This window comes from Bombina bombina, chromosome 8, assembly GCF_027579735.1.
Source record: "Bombina bombina isolate aBomBom1 chromosome 8, aBomBom1.pri, whole genome shotgun sequence".
Classification (NCBI taxonomy): domain Eukaryota; kingdom Metazoa; phylum Chordata; class Amphibia; order Anura; family Bombinatoridae; genus Bombina; species Bombina bombina.
This window is the reverse complement of record NC_069506.1, coordinates 93468516-93487308: the sequence shown is the minus strand read 5'-3', so window position 1 is coordinate 93487308 and position 18793 is coordinate 93468516. Positions and strand designations below refer to the sequence as shown.

At 33.8% G+C, this 18793-nt stretch overlaps 1 protein-coding gene across 2 annotated transcripts in view; it reads right to left on the bottom strand.

The window, feature by feature from the left end:
• The window catches only part of LOC128638482 (pleckstrin homology domain-containing family N member 1), a 70109-nt gene extending 52398 nt beyond the window's left edge, over positions 1–17711 (bottom strand). For both annotated transcript variants that reach the window (XM_053690458.1, XM_053690459.1), the window contains exons 1-2: positions 17557–17711; positions 14023–14122 (exon numbers count right to left, since the gene is read on the bottom strand). In XM_053690458.1, coding sequence (XP_053546433.1) covers positions 14023–14122; positions 17557–17639 — 183 coding nt within the window. In that variant the 5' untranslated portion in view covers positions 17640–17711. The remainder of the gene's footprint in view (positions 1–14022; positions 14123–17556) is intronic.
• Between the last annotated feature and the right edge of the window lie 1082 nt (positions 17712–18793).

Below are 18793 nucleotides of genomic sequence, written 5' to 3'. Positions count from 1 at the left end.
ATGCGGTTGGTAAAAAAAAAAAAGAAGAGAAACACATTAAGGGAAAAACAGTTTTACAATATACTGTCCTTTTAAAATAAAAATGATGGCTGTTAAAGGGACAGTATACTATAAAATTGTTTTTCCCTTAATGTGTTTCTAATTACTTTTTTTTTTACCAGCTGCAGAGTATAAAATGTATGAGATTTGCTTTTATAAGGCTTATTTGTGTATATAAATGAGCTGATTTTGTGTTTTGAAGCCACAACCTAATAAAATGGGTTGAGCTTGTAGTTATAATCAGATCTCTTTACTTTATCACATTGTGTACATATACCTGCTTATTTATCTTATATTTGTCCATAAACCAATCACCAATACTTTGAGAGAACAATGGAAAATTAACATTTTATTACCTTATCTCTTCTATAACCCACTGGGAGTCTAATTTCTCCTAATAGCTGTGTAACACAGCTTGACCTTGAGGCCAAAAACTTTCAGAATGGGTGGGGAGACCACAGGCGAAATAAACTATTTCATATGCCAATATAAGGGTAATGGAAATACTTGTAAACAATTTAATACTCTCCAGCGGGTGAAGTGGATCATTGGGAACAAATTAAAGGGGACAACATTTTTGAGTAAACTGTCCCTTTAATTAAGACTGATTTTAAATAACCATTTATTTAAAATTGGAGTCTAACACACTTAGACATTTTACTATAAACAGAACTTTATTTCTAGGTTTAGTCGTCATTATCTAAATTGTCCAGAACTTTCTAAATACCATCCATTCTTGAAAATGCCCTCTTTCAGAAAATAAGAACACAAATACAATGTCTCTTTAAGCAACTAACAGAACTGATCTAATCTTTTTAAAGATGTGATGTAACTAATTGATTCCAGCACCACATTTGGCAAAAGAAGTGACTTGCCTTGTTCGAATCACCTGTTTTTAAACAATGACCATTGTTCTGAGCTTGAGCTTCTAGCATTATACACAGAATGCGTGTGCCACAAATGCCCTCAAAGCATAACTAAGGATCTAAACGAATGTGTGCTTTCTTTATTTAAGACAGACCTGGACACCAGACGAGAAATCTTTTCTATCCCTTGCATGCTATTTATTTTAAGAAACTTTAGTTAGCTCGTTCAGTTATGCAAATCATTACTTTGAAGCTTATTAAGAAGCAAGAGTTCCTGCCTAACACCTCTGCTGCGTGTGAAGGATACAAAAAAAGGAAATGAGTCCTTTCACATATTGACCCCAGTCAGTTTGGAGCCATCTAGAAAATTACACGTATAGGAACTTCAAAATTCACAGAGCTATGACTTGAAAAACACAAATTGGACAGCACTGCAAACTCTTATTTGGCTTTCTAAAGATCAAGTGCTTGACATAAGTAAATATGGAGAGTATGATCCATTTGAATATAAGCCAGACGATATATTTTTTCAGTTGTGATTATTTTGACAACTATATTACAAAGCACCTTGGCAGAAACATGCACCACATAAGCACATGTTGCTAATAGCCATTTTAGTGACATAGAAAATACGGTTGAAAGGAGATCAAAGTGTGAGTTTAAAATTCACAGACGCCCTATGATCTTTAACAGTAAATACAAAGCCTGTCAAGAAAAATGACAGTCAAATAGTAATAGCTACTTTTTTGCACTAGCTATCATGACCAAGAGTACTGTGTGTGTATACTGTAAACACACACACATATATATATTTGTGCGTGTGTGTTTAGGATAGATGGGTACTGCTATATATATATATATATGTGTGTGTGTGTGTGTGTGTGTTAATGATAGATGGGTACTGCTAATTATTTGTGTGTGGGTGTGTGTTTATGATAGATGGGTACTGCTATATATATATATATATATATATATATGTGTGTGTGTGTGTGTTTATTATAGATGGGTACTGCTATATATATATATATATATATATATATATATATATAAATAAATATATGTGTGTGTTTATGATAGATGGGTACTGATATACATATATATATATATATATATATATATATATATATATATATATATATATATATATACAAAATAAACAGATAGAGTCCAGCACTTTTTGAATTGCTTTAACCTGGCTGTGTGCTCGTTACAATGGGCTATCAGCAAAAACCCAAACAGATACAGTCCATATGTAGAAATATATATATATAAATATGTGTGTGTGTTTATGATATATGGGTACTGATATATATGTGAGTGTGTGTTTATGATAGATGGGTACTGATATATATGTGTGTGTGTGTTTATGATAGATGGGTACCGAGATAGATATATATGTGTGTGTGTTTATGATAGATGGGCACTAATATATATATATATATATATATATATATATATATATATATATATATATATATATAAATCAATCTACACACCCCTGTAAAATTGTCGGGTTTCTGTGATGTAAAAAAAATGAGAAAAAGATAAATCATTTCAGAACTTTTTCCACCTTTAATGTGACCTATAAACTACACAACTCAATTGAAAAACAAACTGAAATCTTTTAGGTAAAGGGAAATAAAAATAAAAAAATAAAATAATATGGTTGCATAAGTGTGAACACCCTTTTATAACTGGGGATTTAGCTGTGTTCAGAATTAAGCAATCACATTCAAAATCATGTTAAATAGGAGTCAGTACACACCTGTCATCATTTAACGTGCCTCTGATTAACCCCAAATAAAGTTCAGCTGTTCTAGTAGGTCTTTCCTGACATTTTGTTAGTCGCATCTTACAGCAAAAGCCATGGTCCGCAGAGAGCTTCTAAAGCATCAGAGGGATCTCATTGTTAAAAGGTATCAGTCAGGAGAAGGGTACAAAAGAATTTCCAAGGCATTAGATATACCATGGAACACAGTGAAGACAGTCATCATTAAGTGAAGAAAATATGGTGCAAAAGTGACATTACCAAGAACTGGATGTCCCTCCAAAATTGATGAAAAGACGAGAAGAAAACTGGTTTGGGAGGCTGCCAAGAGGCCTACAGCAACATTAAAGGATCTGCAGGAATATCTGGCAAGTACTGGCTGTGTGGTACATGTGACAACAATCGCCCGTATTCTTCATATGTCTGGGCTATGGGGTAGAGTGGCAAGATGGAAGCCTTTTCTTACAAAAAAAATCCAAGCCCGGCTAAATTTTGCAAAAACACATCTGAAGTTTCCCAAAAGCATGTTGCAAAAGGTGGTCTGATGAAACCAAAGTTTAACTTTTTGGCCATAATTCCAAAAGATATGTTTGGTTCAAAAACAACACTGCATATCACCAAAAGAACACCATACCCACAGTGAAGCATGGTGGTGGCAGCATCATGCTTTGGGGCTGTTTTTCTTCAGCTGGAACTGGGGCCTTAGTTAAACTAGAGGGAATTATGAACAGTTCCAAATACCAGACAATATTGGCACAAAACCTTCAGGCTTCTGCTAGAAAGCTGAACTTGAAGAGGAACTTCATCTTTCAGCATGACAACGACCCAAAACATACATCCAAATCAACAAAGGAATGGCTTCACCAGAAGAAGATTAAAGTTTTGGGATGGCCCAGCCAGAGCCCAGACCTGATTCCAATTCAAAATCTGTGGGGTGATCTGAAGAGGGCTGTGCACAGGAGATGCCCTTGCAATCTAACAGATTTAGAGTGTTTTTGCAAAGAAGAGTGGGCAAATCTTGCCAAGTCAAGCTGTGCCATGCTGAAAGACTCTTACCCAAAAAGGCTGAGTGCTGTAATAAAATCAAAAGGGGCTTCAATAAAGTATTAGTTTAAGGGTGTTCACACGTATGCAACCATATTAATTTAGTTTTTTATTTCTATTTCCTTTTACCTAAAAGATTTCAGTTTGTTTTTCAATTGAGTTGTACAGTTTATAGGTCACATTAAAAGGTGGAAAAAGTTCTGAAATGATTTATCTTTGTCTCATTTTTTTACATCACAGAAACCTGACATTTTAACAGGGGTGTGTAGACTTTTTATATCCACTTGTATATGTGTGTGTGTGTTTATGATAGATGGGTACTAATTATATATATATATATATATATATATATATATATATATATATATATATATATATATATATATATATCAGTACCCATCTATCATAAACACACACACATATATATGTGTGTGTGTGTGTGTGTGTGTGTTTATGATAAATGGGTACTGATATAGATATATGTATGTGTGTTTATGATAGATGGGTACTGATATATATATATATATATATATATATATATATATATATATATATATATATATATATATATATATATATAGAGAGAGAGAGAGAGAGAGAGAGAGAGAGAGAGAGAGAGAGAGAGAGAGAGAGAGAGAGAGAGATACATACACATTTTGCTATTATTGCACTGTTTTGCCATCTAGGGATGCACCCCTTCAAAATCCTCTATATTATTATTTTTATATTTAATTTAATCACCCACAATCACTGCGTAGAATGTTATAGTGTCAGGGTTCTGCAATCCAGTTTCTTAACTGAAAGTGAAATCTGTAGTTAGCCTCGTCACATTCAGTTTGATTATATATATACTGTGATCATTTACTATAAAACCTTGCAAAATTTAACTGAAATCTCACAGTAAAGCAAAGTGTGACATCAGCACTGATGAAGCCAATTGGCTGGTTTTTTTTCATCACACAGCTGAAGTATAACTGTTCGGAACACTTACTATTGTGAGCTGAAGAAATTTTGAGGTAAAATATCTTCTTTTTATTCATGTGATATTTTCTTGTCAGCTTTTTAAGATTATAGTACACCACTTTCAATGGATTCAGCATATATGTCCCTTTAATATACAATAAAAATATCTTAGCAAGCAACAAGTACCTATTTTCTAAGGAAGAAATGGCACATTTGTTTCTAACTAAAACCTTCTGTTCCCTAATGTTGCTACAAAACAAAAAAATACTAAACTAATCCTAACCCTATCATATATAATTTGCTTAATCTTTCATGTTGCATGGATCAAAAAAGAATTTTTTTTATTTTTAAATCCAGAAATTATATAATTGTAGCCTGTGTTGATTTGCCTTATTACTGCAAAAGGGCGTTTCTATGCTTGTGTTTCACACCCTTTTAAAATGTCCCTATGATTGGATTTCAGGGAACACTTGATCACCCCAGGGTTTTGGGAGACAACTAGGAAAGATCTTGTTTCCAATTTATGAGTCAGATTGGTGTTGCAGAGAAGGTGAGCGGCCTTGACAGATACAAAGGAGTGGTGTGAAAATATCCCTGTATGACAAACTTATGACTAAAGGGCTCTTTACTATTAGACAGTTGTGATGTCACACTGCCCACAATTCATAGCAATAAATTCCACCATCATCATCATTATCTACTTGCATTTGGGTGTTCATTAAAGATCTCAGTAATTGGATTTTGTTTATTAAGACAGGTGTAGCTTTTATTCATGATAAACTCATCCATCAGGTTTTAAGGCTGCAGAAATGTGTCAAGATTAAACTCTGTTGACACGTGTATGTGTTTTCATTTAGAGTGGCCCTATAAAGCTTTAGTTTACCACCACGTAGTAACCCAACAGCTGTAGTAAGAGATGGTCGTTATCCACTTTAGAGAGTTGGTGTGAATTCTATTTAGTGATACATAACAGTAGCTATAAATGTGAGTCATTTGGAATATCAGTTGCAAAGGATTCTGGGTAGGGAGATGCATCTGTGGAAACTCTATGCCACGGAAATGTCATAAAACAGGTTTCTTAAATTGTCTGGGAGGCTGATTCTTGTTGAATTAATTTATTTGCAAATCACCACCATATTCCATTGCTCTTTACACATGAGCCAGAGGGAACAAAACCTCACATGCAATGTACCAACGTAATGGTTACCAGAAATGGAATGCAATACATATTTGATATAAAAATCCTGTTTAGAGTTAACAATTAATTGTTTTCTTTATTCAATGCTAAAAAAAAATATTACAGTTACTATTTTTTTGTCTTGCAGTTTTCAATTATTTGTAAACTTTTTACTGTAAATGTCATTTTGAATTCAAATAATTTTGCCTGGATCCTGTAAAATGGGATTTATCCTTTATTTCATTAACTTAAAGGGATATCAAACCCACATTATTTCTTTCATGATTCAGATAGAGCATTACATTTTAAGCAACTTTCTAATTTACTCCTATTAATTTTTCTTCGTTCTCTTGCTATCTTTATTTAAAAAGCAGGAATGTAAATCTTAAAAGCCAGGCCATTTTAGGTTCAGAACCATGGATAACACTTGTTTATTGGTGGCTGACATTTAGTAAGCAAGCATAACCTAGGTTCTCAATAAAAAATGGGCCGGCTCCTATGCATTACATTTCTGCTTTTTAAATAAAGAAAGCAAGAGAACAAAGAAAAATTGATAATAGGAGTAAATTAGAAAGTTGCTTAAAAATGCATGCACTATCTGAATCATGAAAGAAGAAAAAAATGGGTTTAGTGTCCCTTTAATTTCTGGTTATAGTACTATTTGAATCTAAATTTGATCTAATCATTCCTTCTGTGAGAAGTTAGTGTACATATATGGAAAATAATAGCAATACATTTTACATTTGATTTTCTTATTCGTTCAGTTTACCCAAACAAACAATTATTTCTTTCTGTAATCAAATTATTTTTTTAAAAAAAAATAATTTACTGAAAACCCCCCACAAAGTTGACTGGACAGCTATGCGTTACACGTTTTGCAGGATGTGCAAGGAGGAACATGAATAGTGCTGTCCAGCAACACAATTCATCTTATGTTCAGCAGTACTACTCATGTTTTCATGTATAACTCATATCTTTCAAACATGGGTGTCCACAGACTATATATATATATATATATATATATATATATATATATATATATATATATATATATATATATATATATACCTATACTCTGCACAGAAACTGTTAACTCAGAGCAAATTGCCATTAATGAGATACTATATACTTTGCTGCTGTTAAAAAGGTGTTGGGGAGGATAGATATATATACATATAAAAAAATATGTGAAAAAATATGTGGTCTTATGTGTTTGGAGGTGCGCCAATACCTGTTTTTGTCTTGTACTTATTTTGGTCATTTTGGCAGCACTCCCACAATATGGGCCTTAAATTTTGTTAGAATTGCTTAACCAAACTCCCCCTGTTGTATCACTTTAAGGGAAACTGACCAAATCCCTTTGGTTTAAAGCACTCCACCCTGTTCAGGTGTGCTCCAGATAATGCTATTTAACTGTGTGTATATAAAGCCAAGGAGCCTCATTCTATGCAGTCTTGATTTGAGGTATAGTATTGCAATGTTGGAATCCTACTTTGGCATATTAGAATTGTATGATTCAGCCCAGTAAGGCTAATTTTATAGTGTTAGGACCAGTCTATTGTGGGACACCTTGTAAGTGGTGACTGGCTGAGCAGAATATGGCCATATTTTGTGACTAAAATCCCATCTTTATTTAAAAAATTTAAGAAATATTAGGAAGGCAATTTTTTGCAGCATTAAGGAATATGTGAAAAAATATGTGGTCTTATATGTTTGGGGGTGCGCCAATACCTGTTTTTGTTGTTTGTTGATTTAAGATAGCTTCTTTATAATTATGAACTGTAACTCAAAAGACATTTTGAAATAATAAAACTGTTTTATTTGATTGGTGTCACAAAGTTCACAGAACAAGTTTATAAATAAAAACATTACAATAAAAAATATTAACAACAACAATAAATAACAGCTGCAGCAGCTGGGGCTGGAAAGCTACAATTTAAAGGGGTGATTACTGAATGCCATTGGGTTGTAGGGTGCCTATATAACAACATCAATCTGACATTTGTATTTAATACAAAGTAATATAATTTAAATCTGAAAAAAATAGTGGGGAAGGAGTGTCCCAGTAATCCCCTTTGAGGAAAATGGGGCATTTGCATTCTACTGACTCAACAGAAAATAGAGCTGGTCTTCATATTTTTCCAGGGCCGGTTTTTATTTCCCAGTCCAGCCCTGGCTAAGGATGTTCCTCAGAGTACAGTATGTTTTAAACATAATTGTTCAATATGAGAACTGGCAGAATAACAGGCAATCTAGCTATTAGAATATTGTTTTCAAAAGTTAGTGGCAAGTTCTTTTTAAGGAACAGAAGCATCTCTGCATGTTTAGCTATAAGTCTGTTTCTGCTATCAGTAAGGACGTTTGACGCTAATCTGAACAGTCTTTCACTTTTCACACTACTGCATGGGGCAGAAAGATATTTTTGGGCCATTTTAGTCAGAGCTGGAAATCTCAGTTTATTAACTGCCCAGTATTTCAGGGATCTACAGAGATCTCTCCCAGGTAGGCTTCCAGCTGTATAATAGCGGCTTTTGGAGCACTGCTCTGAAATACAATAATACAAATAACAGCAATTTGTATTGGCAGAACAGATGTTAAGTCTCCACTCCAGCTTAAAATGAAATGGGAACATGCAGTTTGAAAAATGCCACAAGATGGTGTATGGGTAGGAAGTGGAGGTATCGGTTTAAGTATCGGTGCATTTTTTTCAGTCATGTGACTGTTATTGAGAAACAGTGGATTAATTAAATTAGCCAGTAGGTGAAGCTGCCTGCTTGTGTTGCAGCAAAGATATGCAAGCCAAGCACACAAGCAGGCTAAAATTAATCAGTGTAGCTAGCTAGACCTGAGCTATCGAGCAGCTTTCAAAGGAATAAGATCTTCCTGTCTATAAATCCGTCCAGATTGGAATGCATAGAAAGAACTGTTTGCAAGAAAATGCAAGTAAAGTCTGTGTTGTGTGATTTTTTATTAGGTTTATAATGCTGTTTTAGCAAATGTTTTTGTTCATTTAACTTAGTTTAATTATATATTCTGTGTCTAATGCTGTTTAGCATTTATAGTCTTCATTTCAAATCTCATGGAAGCCATGATGCAGAGATTAAAATCACAGGTACAGTGCACCCCTCCCCCCAGTACCACTGGTGCAGAGGGTCTGATCATATAAATAAATATATAAACCTGTGTAAAGGGTCAGACAATACTTACAGCCTTCCAGCTGCCTTCCCCAGTGTGTACAATAGGGTTGCCACATCAGCCATGTATTCCTGGATATTTATTAGTTACACATGGTGTAGGGCAGACATCCTCAAACTTGGCCCTCCAGAGGTTTAGGAACTACATTTCCCATGATGCTGAGCCAGCTGATATGCTGACTCAGCATCATGGGAAATGTAGTTACAAAATCTCTGGAGGGCCAAGTTTGATCGAGGATGTCTGGTGTGGGGTGTGCAGGGAGATACATGGATAGTGCTGTGTTCAGCAGCACTATGATGTCCAGAGACAAAATGTATGTTCCTCCATAGTCACCCTGCAGCATGTGCAACTCATAACTGTTCAGGAAAACTTGACTGAAGTGGCAACCATAGTGAACAAGGGGCTCAAAGCCTCATACACAGAGCATGGAGAAGGGGGCGTGACCTCATGTAAAACATTCTGCCTTCCAGGAAGCTTACTGCCCACTACAGTACAATGCATGCTGGGAATTAGAGTCCAGAACCGCAGAATCACAATACTGAGAGTGAAATAATGAACTACAAATTCTAGAATGATATATATACTGTATGTGTGCATAGCACTGGCAACATTTTCTGAGAAGAACACAGTACTTGTCAGCCAGATGGTATTATGGAGTAGCTGTGTGGGGGCAGCCAGTTTAATACTTTGAAATATTATAATAGTTTGATAGATATAATTATATCCAAAGCACAAATAAATTGCATAATTTACCAAATTGATCATTTGTACAACAACCCCTAAAAAACATATTATTACTTAAATATTGGCTTAAATTTTAGCTGGGTGTTCTTAACAATCAGACGGGTGGTGTGACCATTTAAATAGATCCTGGGGAGAACACTAATAAGTTACAGTACTTGTGAAGGTGTATCCTAACTGTGAGGCAAAAAGAGAAGAAAACACACACACGCACAACAGGAAAGCAAAGGCCTTTGGCCATGGGTTTAGAAGTGGACAGGTAACCACAGGTATGTTACAGTGATTGCTTCACATGGATATACAGAAACTGATGCTCAGACAGGGTGAGTCATACAATGAAACCAGCCAGATGGTGTTTTCCCATTATTCCAAATAGCCCCAATGTACTCAGTGTAAACAACTGGAGCCATGAGTTGCTCCAACCAGAATTTTTATAGTACAGCCACATCAATAACAAAGTACTTTCCAAACAGCAATGCATTATCTCCACCAAACCCCGAGGAACCATTGTATGCAAGGGTATTTATGTTTACAGATAAAAACTAATGGAGACTTTACCATTACAATATTAAATTCAAGATTTCCATTTTTACCAAAATTGTAAAGCAAAACAATCAAATTATGCCAGGCTCAAATCAACCAACCCCTAACTCAAAAATAGGTAGTTTTATGTGGACATTTAATACTTTGTCAAGTACATTTTTACACGTGTGCTTTGTTTATTACTAAAGCATTCTGAACATTACACAGCTTTTGCTAAACAAAAAAAAAATTGAATTGCTGAAAATTGTATTTAAACACAAATAGCCAATATGCTTTATTACAAACCTTTGTGTGCACAATCAAATATTTAATACTTTACAGTAAAAAAACAAAACTGTTTGCTATGCATCAGTTCCTAAAACTCATTATTTTAATGCATTTCATGATGTTTGGCCATTTGTTCTGAAAAACACCCTAAAGCATTCTTCCCTGCAAACTTTTAGCACAGTAACTGCCAGACAATTGCAGCATGAATAACAATATAATGAATGCATCTCTAGCAACCATGGGGTTAATCTTAATATAAAAAGGAACTTTATTCAAAAGTATCATTTTGTTGGATAATACACAGGATGCATGGAGTCTCAGAAGCCATTTTTGGACAATAAAAGTTGTGTAAAATATTAAAGGGACAGGGTACCGTAAAATGTTCTGACCTTTAATCTTTTCCCAGTTATCCATTTTACCTGGTGGAGTATAATACATTTTTTACAAATAGCTTGATTACCTTTATTTTTGCATTTGAAATAATTGCCTTTGCCCGTGACGCCTCCACCTATACTGAAAATGTCAATACTTACGTATTAGATATAGAAAAGCTATGCAAACAAAGCCAGCAGAATAAAATACACTTCCAGTGGGGGTTTAGAGAAATAAGTAATAAAACATTATTTTTAAATTGTTCTCTCTAAATATTGGGCTTTGGTATAAAGACAGAGATAAGGAAGCATTTTGTGTATAGAAAGTAAGAAAATAAGGAGATCTGAGTACCATTCAAGCTCAGCCCATTTTAATGGGTTGTAGTGTCCATGAACAAAACCAACTATTTAAAAAATAAATATAAAGGTGCAATTGTTTGTACATTTTATACTCTGCTGTTGGTATAACAAGTAATTGGAAACATATTAAGGAGAAAACAATTTTACAGTACACTACACTGGTTCCTACAGAAATAAACACATTTCTAAATTGTGCATATTTCTCTTGGTATCCTCAATGAGGTCAGGAAAATGCACTTTTTTTAGCCATTTGGCAGCAATGTTTGCAACAATGTTTATAGTAATGTTTTACATAGTAGCAAACACTGCTGCTTTATAATGCTAAAGATACATTCACACGTCTAAGCTCCTATCAGCCTACCTAGGTTAACGCTTCAACAAAAGATACCAAGAGAACAAAACAAATTTGTTAATACAACTACCCTCAAAATCTGTTTAAAATTTCAAGTTTTAAAAGGGACAGGCCAGAAGTTTTACTGTTTAAAACGTTAGATAATACCTTTTTTACCCATTCCCATGTTTTGTGAAACCAACAAGCTTATATTAATACACTTTTACCTCTGTGGTTACCTTGCATCTAAGCCTCTGCAGACTGCCCCCTTATTTCAGTTTTTTTGACAGACTTGCATTTTAGCCAATCAGTGATGACTCATAAATAGTTCCACGCGAGTGAGCACAACGTTATCTATATGACACACATGAACTAGCACCATCTAGCTATGAAAAACGATTCAAATGCACTGGAATAAGAGGCAGTCATCAAGGTCTTAGAAATTAGTATATGAGTCTACCTAGGTTTAGCTTTCAACAAAAAATACCAAGCGAACAAAGCAAATTTGATGATAAAAGTAAATTCGAAAGTTGTTTAAATTTGCATTCCCTATCTGAATCATAAAAGTTTAATTTTGACTAGACTGTCCCTTTAACTAAACCACAAAGTTTTCATTTTGATGTTACTGTCCGTTCAAAAATAAAAGCAAATGTTTCCTAAGCACTCATTTACATCTATTTTATTTATCCCCCAAGCAAAGTCGGGATTGCACAATAGCACACATGCCAAGGCATTAGTATAAAAAAAAAATGCTTTTACGTGTTTCATAATTTTCTTTATTTTACAACACAGAATTGTTTGTGGAATATCACAATCAAATGTAGTCTATGAGCACTAAGGTTATCAGGTTGCCAATAAGATATATACAAAAGGATCTTCTACAGCATGGGGGGGGGGGAATATAGTTTTGCAGGTCAGTAGAAAGTTGAATTCCTAATAGCAGCCCTAAAAATATTAGATAACAAAGCTAAACAGTCTGACATTCCAGGGGTATGGTTATTTTGCAGCTGTCGTTGCCAATTCAACTACAACCATTTAAGATCATCAAGTTACTCAAGTCAATTAAGTTGTTAAAATTTACACTAATTAGTTATAGGTAAAGAAATATGTTTGTTTGCTTTTTTCCAACAAACTCATTCTGTTTTTGGAATTCAGAGGGATACTGCCAGCCAATCCCAAATTCCAGGCATACAAAGATAGATACGTAAAACAGTAGGAAGGAACACGTCTGATAATAATGCGTGTAGAAAACACATTCACTAATCAGTGAGCACACGTCTGCAGTCTTATATACAACATGCACAAATGAAAGGTATCAGTAAATACAGTAGATTTGCACAATAAAAACAAATATATGATAAAGACAATGCAATAGCACTTAGTCTGAAATTCAATTGAGTAGTAGATTTGTTTCTGACAAGTTTCAAAGTTGTCTACTCCCGCTAATACTGTATCAAGTGACAGCCTTCAGCCAATCATAAATGCATATACGTATAGTCTTGCACATTTCTTAGTAGGAGCTGATGACTCAAAAGGTGTGACTATAAAAAGACTGCACATTTTGTTTATTGAAGTAAACTGGGAAGTTGATTAAAATTGCATGCTCTATCTGAATCATGAACGTTTAATTTTGACTTGAGTGTTCCTTTAAAAATTTCCCATCATGCAAATGTTAGAGCATCATTTCAATTATTTATTTTTAGCATGAAAAAAAGACAAATATAAAAACACAAGGCTGTTTTTTTTTACATAGGACCAACATATTTCTAGAGAAAAAATGCAAACTACAGTACATTAGACACTTTAACAAAGAAAAACATTTTAATGTTGCCTTAAAGGGACAGTCTACCATAGAATTGTTATTGTTTTAAAAGATAGATAATCCCTTTTTTACCCATTCCCCAGTTTTGCATAAACAACACAGTTATATAAATACACTTTTTACCTCTGTGATTACCTTGTATCTAGGAACCTTCTTCCAGCCCCCTGATCACATGACTGTGACTGTTTATTATCTATTGTCTTAAATGTAGCATTGTTTTGTGCTAAATCTTAAATAACCCCCTGCGCCTGAACACAGTTATCTATATGGCCCACGTGTACTTTATGTCTCTTTGTGTTGAAAAGAGATTTAAAAAGCATGTGATAAGAGGCAGCCCTCGAGTGCTTAGAAATTAGCATATGAGCCTACCTATGTTTAGTTTAAACTAAGAATACCAAGAGAAAAAAGCAAATTGGATGATAAAAGTAAATTGGAAAGTTGATTAAAATTAAAAGTCCTATCTGAATAATGAAAGTTTAATTTATACTAGACTGTCCCTTTAAGAACATTTCCCTTAAAATTGACACATCCTTACCTTTCCTGGGATGTAATGCAAAATGTTGTCCGAATTTGTTCCTCTCCCATCTCCACTTTCATTTCCAAACAAATACGTCCATTTAGTTCTGCTGTCATGCCTGTAAAGAGATAAGGTGATGAAATACTCGCACTAAATTCTTTCACCACTAGAAGTACACGCATGTTACTGTGAGATATGATGCTGACACTAAGAAACAACGATAATAACAACTCAATCTAAATATAGACAGATTCTTGCACTACTTTGAATATTTATGATTTCCAAGTCTCTAACCAAGGATAATGTGATAACATGGTTTAGCCTTGCATAGAGACTTTTGTTGCCCTTGAACAATATTTTATACCAAGGTCACTCTGGCAAGGAGAGAGTTAAAGGGACATTATACACTCATTTTTTATTTGCATAAATGTTTTGTAGATCTAATTATATAGCCCAGTTTTGTTTTTTTTAAATTGATAGTTTTGCTTATATTTAAATAACATTGCTCTGATTTTCAGACTCCTAACCAAGCCCCAAAGTTTTAGGAGAATACCGACGTATACCTACTCCAGATTGCTCCTGTTTGTGTAAAGTGTCTTTTCATATGCAAAGGAAGGGGGAGTGCCTGATATTTCCCACTTGCTTTGGGTGTTCCAGTAACCTTTTAAACAGAGCTAAACTGGAAGCTTCTAAGTAAGTTTTTAAATGGTTTGATACTGGATTTTTATATCAGTATCAGTGCATATTATTCTTTATAGTAGTGTCTATTACATGCAGTTATATGAACATTGGTGTGTACTGTCCCTTTAAAGGGAGAGTCAACACCAGAATTATTGTTGTTTAAAAATATAGATAAATTACATGCCCTATTTGAAAAATTAAAGTTTTTTTTTTTTACTTGACTGTCCCTTTAAGTATATCAAGCATACCTCATAATCGCCAACTATCACTGACAATTTAAGAAATAATAGGTAAACCCAGATCAGCCTCAGTAAAGACAACTTAGATTGTGCACGTCAGCCCTACCCTTCACGTTTTCATTTACACAGAACTCTTAACAATTCCTAGGAGATCAGTGTAATCTGTCACTTGTTAAGAAAATTTGGGATATAGGCATGCACACGTTCTCATCTGTGCTTGCCAAGGCATGATGCACTGAACGCCTAACTCTCTTCCCAGGGTACATGATTACTTTCAATGTGGGATAAAAACTCATCAAAAAGCTTTACATGTCACAAAACGCTGCTTTACACAACTGTATAAGACTCATAAAATGTCAGATTTTAGATTTACCTAATAATATGGTGTGACATATTTTGGGGACTACAGAGCCACACACTCCCATGACTTCCAGCTCTTACACATATATACACACACCCTAGCCTGCCTCCTAAGAGGTTTGACAATAACTCATATAGTCTACTAAATATTAAAAGGTGATTGATGGTCAAATTTGAAAATCGCAAGTGCATTTCAGTTATGAACAAAAGCATTTTTTGAATACACTTGTATAAGCAAAATATTTCTAGTAAACCTATAACTGGTTTAGTAAGTGGTTGTACTGTGAACAAGAAGATAGAACTTATGTATAAATGTGCAGTAAAATGATTACTTAAAGCATGTTTTATTAATACAAGTTTATTTTTTCTATTTAAAATGTGAAATGTACTTATAAACACATACATTTTTACTATATTGCACCTTTACGCATATCTGTTAACCCTTGTCATAAAAGATAAAAAGAGGGTTAAATATCAAAAGTAAAATATAAACTGAGACAAAAGCCTAAATTTAAAAGCACTAACTAAACCATGAAAGTTTAAATTTGCTATTTGTGTCCCATTAATGAAAAACATAAATATATGCAAAATACAAAAGGTGGCATAATTAACTTTTGCTTACACCTTTTTAATTAACTATTACTTACAATTCACCATAAGCAATACCTTTACATTACCCCATTCACACTTCTATCTTTTAAATATAATTACTCAAAGTAAATCAGACTGTGATTTAATATAGACCATAATATAATTTCAGTAAAATTACATTAATTCTTCCCAATCTCGTTCCTGGCACACATGCTAATAACCAAGAAAGTTACCAGTAATTGCATTACAGTAGATTCTTGTTAATACAATTAAAACAACCTATTGTTGGACATGGTGGGGGTTGACAGATTAGCCCCTGGGGTTTTAATTGTCCCTCTATTCAAAACACTTGAAACATAATTGCAAACTTTTTACATGGTAAACATCTTATCTCCTTTAACACCGGAGAGTGGAATTTTAGTCCAAACTGTACTAAATGATCTTGTACAAAATCCTTTTTAGTTATTTCGGCTTTGGGAAGGTAATTATGTCTTCCAGCTTTGCTGGACTCAAAATGCATCATTTTCTTCTACAACAAAATATTACACCACATATAGAAGATAAACAAAAACTACATACACATAAAAACAGGTAGATTATAAGGACAGTCATATATATATATATATATATATATATATATATATATATATATATATATATATATATATATATATATATATATATATATATATATAAATAACAGAAGGAAAATACATTTTAAAGCTAAAAATATGCCTTTACTTTACAGATTGACATTTAAGGCAGGTATGTGATTATAAGCAAAGTCCAAGGACTTCTGTAAGTATTTAGTATTAGATAAAAAGGGATGTATAAGATATAAGGGAGAGTGTCAGAGATTCAACAATATCTACCACATAGCCTCTGAGACATATGCCATTAACATGCCAACCCTTTGTATAACTTCTAGATAAGCCAGCGCTTGGCACTGACTTTCTGACTGATCTCTAGACATGACCCAGGAATATTTGAAAAGTGTCATATTGCAGCCTTCCCTGCCTTTCATAGTAGATCAGACTGTAGTATCAGGGTCCAGATCCAGCAATTCTTGTACAGATTAACCTGACACACACAGCCCTATACAGAAACCAGACACAGCACTAGCCAGTGCAAAAGAGATACTGTAAATACATTATTATTTGCACATAAACTGTGCATGTTTCAAGAATTATACCATACATTCCTCAACCCTGTGTATACATAAACCATACACTTCCAAGCACATGTATAAAGTCAAGCTGTGCAAACCTTGCAGGGGAAGATACTTTTACTAAAATAATGTAGAGATCTGTTAAAAAAAAATAGGCATTACCTGTAGCACTTATAGTAACTAGAAAAAAATATACTGATATCAAAGGCTAGTTAATTATTATGAGAACATTACATTGATTAGCTTACAAATCCATAAAAATGAATAATCATGTAAAATACATAATGAAAGCCAATACAGCTATAGCATGTAAATAAGATATTTCTACAAATTAGAGGCAATGAGTTTAGAGTAATTTATATAAAAGTGAACCATAGCAGTCACCACATGTCAGACTAAGTAATAAACTGGCAGTCATTATGATCAGATATAATGTAAATTCAAGGAATATATGTGTCTATAATATAGGATCACTCATTAAAGAAATCACAGAAAATAAAGAAAATGACTTACTCTTTCCCCTTGATTGAGCTTTTCCTATTGAATGAATATCTAAACTGTCGGTGGGGCTGCGGGACACAGCTAAAGTTGCCCATTGTGAGCAGTAGGAGCAATCGAGCAGGTCTGAGCAGTGAGAGCAGTGTGTGTGCTCAGCTCAGCACCACTTCCGCTCACACTGATACATGTGGGTGTATCCCATAATCCCAGTGAGTAACACGGTGCTGGGCCCCGGGCTCTTGACAGCACTGTTTTTCCAAAGCATACACTGTATAGATAGGGTTAGTAGTACAATAGAAGGAATAGCCTAGCTCGACATGACATCATACACGCTTTCACAATATTTACTTTCTAAAAATGGAACGACAATTACAACCCCCCCCCCCCAAAAAAAATCACAGATTTGCAAATAATTACTGTAAACTAAAAAAAAAAAAGTCCTCCAGCATTATTGCTAACTTGCGGGATTTTATATCACAATCTTAAATCATTAGGTCACAGTAAAACGTGATAAAAACTTTGCAATTTCACTAGATTGTAATTGATTATAATAGTTTAACATTTGTAACCAATAAACGAGTATAAAGTTTTGAATATTTAATTGCTAGTTTACAATCCTTAAAATTTTCATTTTTTTTAGGATTATCTTTATTAAATTACCCTACATTTGTGAATACTTTCAGAAATCTTTAGATATTATTATCCTGGGTGACAGACGAGTTAAATGCATTTCACTTTATTGTTAAGTATTATTTAATATAGTTGTCCTCTGTGAATAACTTTATTAGCCATATAAAAAAAGTTGTGAAATCTAATATACAATCACATGAATCACGTTCTCCAGGTAATTTATAATAAATGTGCAAATCTACTGTATCCCACTTATCTGGTTGAATCTAGTTAAAACCAATATGTCTTAAATAATTTATGACGAGTATAATTTACTTAGTCAAATAATATCAAAATGTTGTTGTGTGAGTTCCTACTGAGCTGCTTTGATCAAACCCTGTGATTCATGTAATGAAGAGAAGCTGCCCAGGTCATGTCCCTTCATGTCCTGATTTGCAAATAATAAACAAAAGTGCTGATTCTGGAATAAGTAGCGCGAGGGACAAGGTGGCATTTTATTTATTTGATTTTGTTTTATCGATTTTCGCATAGTCCATATTAATATGTGAGGAATGTTTATTTTATTTATTTTTATTATAAAGTGCGCCTTGCCAGATAGTATTCTATGTATTGGGCGGGAGGG